Below are 5,376 nucleotides of genomic sequence, written 5' to 3' on the forward strand. Positions count from 1 at the left end.
ATAATTTAGAGAATCAACAGTTCTCCATGAACACTGACAATGAAAATTCTGTATTATTCAAATACAGAATAATAAGAATAAAAGAAAGTCAGATGAAAATCAATCTTCAAGAATTGATGTTGGAGACAGTGGAAGTAAAAGAACCAGACAACCATCGATATTATTTCAAGATCATTATGCACTAAATACCAATTTGAAAAATTTAGAAAATAATCCTGAAAATTTTTCTGAGGCAATCAATAGTATCAATTCAAATAAATGACGTGAGGCCATGAAAGATAAAATAGAATCGAAAAACAAAAATAATGTTTGGGAGTTAATAGATTTTCCAAAAGATAGAAAAGCTATTGGTTGCAAATGGGTTTTAAGAAGAAAATTTAAAGTCAATAGTAGTTTGGAAAGATATAAAGTAAGGATAGTAGCCAAGGGGTATACCCAACAACCAGGTGTAGACTTTGTATATACATATTCGCTTGTGGCAAAGTTCACATCCGTAAGGATAATCATGTCTGTTGTTGCTAGGATGAATTTGGAATTACATCAGTTAGATGTAAAGACAGCTTTTCTTAATGGTGAATTAAAAGAGGATGTCATTATGATTCAACCAGAAGGATTTCAAATTAAAGGACATGAAAACAAAGTTTACAGGTTGAACAAGTCACTGTATGGACTTAAGCAATCTTCAAGACAATGGTAATTGAAATTTCACCAAACTATTTTAGAAATGGGATATGAAATGAGTTCGCTAGATCACTATGTATACATATGGAAAAATGATAACAAATTAACATTATTATCATTATATGTTGATGACATATTATTGGCAAGTAATATTCTAGATATGATGAATGAAACAAAAGAATTCTTGAATTCTAAATTTGAGATGAAAGACATGGGTGAAGCCACCTATGTTCTATAAGAATTTCTAGAGATAGAAATTCAAATATATTGTATTTGGATCAAGAAAAATATCTAGAAAAAGTACTTAAAAGATTTGGTATGGAAATTGTAAATCCTTAAGTACACTTGTTTGCAAAGGTCATGTTTTAAATAAAAGTATGTGCCCAAAAGATGATGAAAAAATAAATGAAATGCTTAATGTTCCCTATGCTCAAATTGTAGGAAGCCTCATGTATGCAATGACAAGTACAAGACCATATATTTTTCATATAGTAGGATTGGTAAGCAGATATCAATCTAATCCAGGTAAAGAATATTGGGAAGCAGTGAAGCGTATATTAAGATATTTACAAGGTATCAAAAATTTAAAATTATGCTTTAGAATCAGTGATCTAGAATTAATCGGCTACAACGATGCTGATTTTGGAAGTAATGTAGATGATAGAAAATCAACATTTGGACACATATTTCTGTTTGGTGGAACAACAGTTTCTTGGTGGAGTAAGAAACAAGGCTGTGTTGCTAAGTCTACTATGGAAGCACAATATATTGCTTGTAGTAATGCAGTGAGTAATGCGGTATGAATGAAACGTTTTATTGAAAGTTTAAATTTGGGTACATCCATAGAACCAATCAATGTGTTTTGTGATAATCAGTCTGTCATCTCACTGATAAAAAGTGGAATACAGAGTTCTAAAGGAAAACACATTGATGTGCATTATCACTATATTTTAGATATAGTGAAAAGAGGTGAGGTCAAGGTTAATTTTATTTCCTCGACTGAGAAGGTAGCAGATCTGATGACCAAAGGTTTATCTTTGTAGAAATTCAGAGAACATGTGACTAGAATGGGATTGAAATAATCCTAGGAGAAGCGATCTCATGGTCAATATGCATAACTTAGGAAATTCTGGGGATGCCTAGAAAATTGGAGTTATGGTAATACCCAAAAAAAAATTTTGATCATATGAAAAGTCACTGATAAGGTGATCAAGAAAAACCTCAGTAATGGCCTTAGGGTGAGTACTTGATAAAATTTCAGTGCAAGATGATTAACTAAGTAACAAGTTGATCATTTGTAAAGTCGCTGATAAGGTGATTAAGGAAAGACTCAAGTGAGGAAGTACTTAACGAAAATTTTAGTTAAATGTGAAAGACTCAGTGCCATTCACTAAAGTTTTAGTGAAATGTGATTTGATTATCTAAGTAAACGGTTAATCATTTGCAAAGTCGTTGATAAGGTGATTAAGGAAAACTTCAAGAATAGTCTCTAGAGAAAGTACTTAACGAAAATTCAGCGCAAGTCGATACATGTGTTATGTATTTGGTTGAAGTCGTCAATTGTGACAAGATTATTGATAATTGATTAAGTCACAGAGAATTGATGTCGTTTACTAAATTTTGTTTTGGTGAATTGAAGTCACTTGTTATATGTGGTCAGTGAGAGCACATATAGTGAAGGGTGCCGTCAGATAAGGTAATGACAAAAACGTGTGCACGTAGAGACTTGTCATGTTCTAACGCTGATCTGCAAGAGTATGCAGATGAGAGTTGAGTAGTGGAAAACTCATATTAGTACCAAGATAATTTTACTCAACTGGATCATCACCGTTTTGTGTGATTAAGTGGGAGATGTAATTCTAAGGGGTGTGATCATCAAACGGTGTTCCCCTTGAAATGACATCCTATCCATGGTATGGCTCCCATAATGGGTGATATTTAAGGAAGTGTTAAAAGACACAACCCTTTGGGTTATGTGACTAATGAAGTATTAAAAGACACAACCTTTTGATTTAGTCAAAAAGTTGTGTCACTTCTTAAGATTGGGTCATTTACCAACCATTAAATTATCAATGGTTGTGCTATTTGCCAACCAGTGCATGTTGGTATATAAATAGGAGTTATTAGTGCACAATTTTACTTAATTTCCTTTGTCTATCACCAACTTGTGAGACAAATATTCTCATAAGAGTGTCACCATTTTGTCAAAATTATGTTCAATTTCGTGCATTTTATATCTCCATTTTTCTACACAAAGAACTATTATTGAGATAGCAGGGATTAAGTCGACAGGGTCGACGTGTGATAAATATTAGTTTAGGGCTGCAAGCTGTTGTGGGAAGATCCAAGAACTGAGCCTTCCAATCTTTATATTCTTGACATAATCTGGAATCGTATTAACATCTCATGAAAATCACTCACGAGATATTACTTAATGGAATTTGGCCGACCAATAGATTAACTTCCACACGAGTTTCAATAAAATGGGCCGGCATAGATTTACAGCGACATCCATTTTCATTTTACGAGGATTACTAAAGGACAAGAAAATGGAGAAGTCGTAAATTACGTACTATTCATTCATTAAAATTACGTACGTTAGATTTATATATATACGTAAAATATAAACAAAAGTCTTAAAGAATGAAAGAATTTTTCTCATGCATCACAATGGCACAAGAAGGCCACCACAACGCAAACACATACACCACAAACTTCCTCATTGGCTGAATTTCCTTAGGCGCCCCGCCCCCTCGCACACACCGTGCGTGTTTTTAATTATGATGTCCTTTGTGAATCAAACTCGATAAATACAAACAGTTGCTAGCCATGTGAGACAAGAGCGTGTCTGTCTTGCCAATGGGGTTGGTCTCGCTTGATTCCGCGAACGTGTCGTCGCATGTCGCGAAGTCAGTTAGCGCCGCCGACAGGTTGATGTTCAGGCCGGCCATGTCGCGGCTCTTGAGGTTGTTCAAACTCTTCTCCAGGTTGGAAATGGCATCGTCAAAGCTCTCTTTGCAGACATCCAAGTTCTCGGAATCGCCTTGCTTACCGGCCGAACTCTTTGCCCGATGGCTTTGGGAAATCAAAATGGTAATGGCTGACTCCAAGGCTGAATAAGCGTCGGTCTGTCCCTTTATGACAGAGAAGCAGAGAGGCTGGTAGTCGGCTTTGTCGCAGAGGTTCTTAGCGCAAGCTTGACCGGCGAGGAGGATGGTGACCGTTGCCAGAAAGACCAGGGAGAAAGAGATCATGCAGTGCTTGATAGCCATGACGTTTAATTATAATTGGCTCTAATTACTGAAAATGTTTAACCCTATATAGTTTAATTACTTGAGTTTTTTATAGGTTAAAAATGGTGTACGTACGTTCTCTCTCTCTCTCTCTCTCTCTATCGGGGTCTCTCCGTATCAGTAATTTTTTGACACAGGGAAAGCTTCTCGTAATGGTTGCTGTGCGGTTTATATAACTTTCGGATCGGCAGGCACGTACTGGAGAGGCTGCCTATCTTTTTTGGTCGTTTTCTGTTGTGGTCAATGTTGACTTTTTCAAAAACAAAAATGTTGACCTATACAGATATATATATATTTTTAATAGCGTACTAAAAAACTGCCTTGATTTTTGTATTGTTTTTTGAATCTTTATAAATCGAGAGGACAAATTAAGATGGTTAGGTTTGGGAGGTTTGCCTTCATTATAGCAAGCTTTTTATGCGTAATTTAAATTATTTTTGGAGAACAATTAATTATTTCTCAAGCGGGACCATTATTTTCTTTCATCCATCATTCATAATTTTCTAGATGGTTTGTTTTGAAGGGTTGTAAATGAGAAATATGATATCTCATATGATAAAGATAATAATAGATGATATATAAGATATCATATTGCATGGGAATGATAAGTTCTTGTTCTTTATAATATTTTAATGGAGTTCCAATTATATCATTAACTAGTCATTTTAAAGTATAGACCATGTAGTTTGGATCTTCCATTAGAACATTACAAAAAAAGTATAGATATTTAGAGGGACAAATGGTTGTCCTAAAAAACATACTTTTATGGTTTAGTACGTCTCATTCTCATAAGCTTGTTGCCAGTTGATGAGACTGAGACTGAGACGGAGATGTTGATGATGAATATACTTTTAAGTCCTTTATTGTCAAAAATAAAAATCATTTGGAGAGGCACTTATTCAGATTACTTCATTGTGAACAGTGCTTATCATATGGAAAATGAAAGAGCTATGTGAAATATGAGTGCATGGTACTTCTTCATCTTATCGCAATTATGGAAGCATTCTGAAGGAATATTTGGTCTTCTACTAACCCAAAAACGTCAAAACTTTTATTTGGAAGACATGTAACAACTTATTACCTATGGGTTCGAATCTTTATACGCGAACGGTGTTGGAGAACCCAAACTATCATGTTTGTCATTTAGAACTCGAAACTACAAAACATGATATTTTGTGGAAGTGTTTCTTCTGCACATAATGTGTGGAGTATAGCTATTTCAAAACTTTGCCACAGGCCCGGCCCACAAGTTACACGTCGACTAAACTTCGTGTGGCTATCTAGATTTATATATATAAGTTGAAAAACATTGGGAATCGTCTGCCAATATATATATATATAAAAGAGGCCATCATAGAGCATACCTTGTGCCTATACTGTAACGATCAGTTCAAAGTTACAA

At 34.8% G+C, this 5,376-nt stretch overlaps 1 protein-coding gene across 1 annotated transcript; it reads right to left on the reverse strand.

The window, feature by feature from the left end:
* Positions 1-3,260: 3,260 nt before the first annotated feature.
* LOC122311843 (pectinesterase 3-like) lies at positions 3,261-4,099 on the reverse strand. The gene has a single exon (XM_043126580.1). The coding sequence runs from the start codon at positions 3,951-3,953 to the stop codon at positions 3,456-3,458; it is 498 nt and encodes a 165-aa protein (XP_042982514.1). The 5' UTR covers positions 3,954-4,099; the 3' UTR covers positions 3,261-3,455.
* Positions 4,100-5,376: the final 1,277 nt, after the last annotated feature.

Source organism: Carya illinoinensis, chromosome 5 (assembly GCF_018687715.1).
Source record: "Carya illinoinensis cultivar Pawnee chromosome 5, C.illinoinensisPawnee_v1, whole genome shotgun sequence".
NCBI classification, from domain to species: domain Eukaryota; kingdom Viridiplantae; phylum Streptophyta; class Magnoliopsida; order Fagales; family Juglandaceae; genus Carya; species Carya illinoinensis.

Coding starts and splice junctions, on each gene's coding strand:
- LOC122311843 (XM_043126580.1), bottom strand. CDS start 3,953: ATGGCTATCAAGCACTGCATGATCTCTTTCTCCCTGGTCTTTCTGGCA.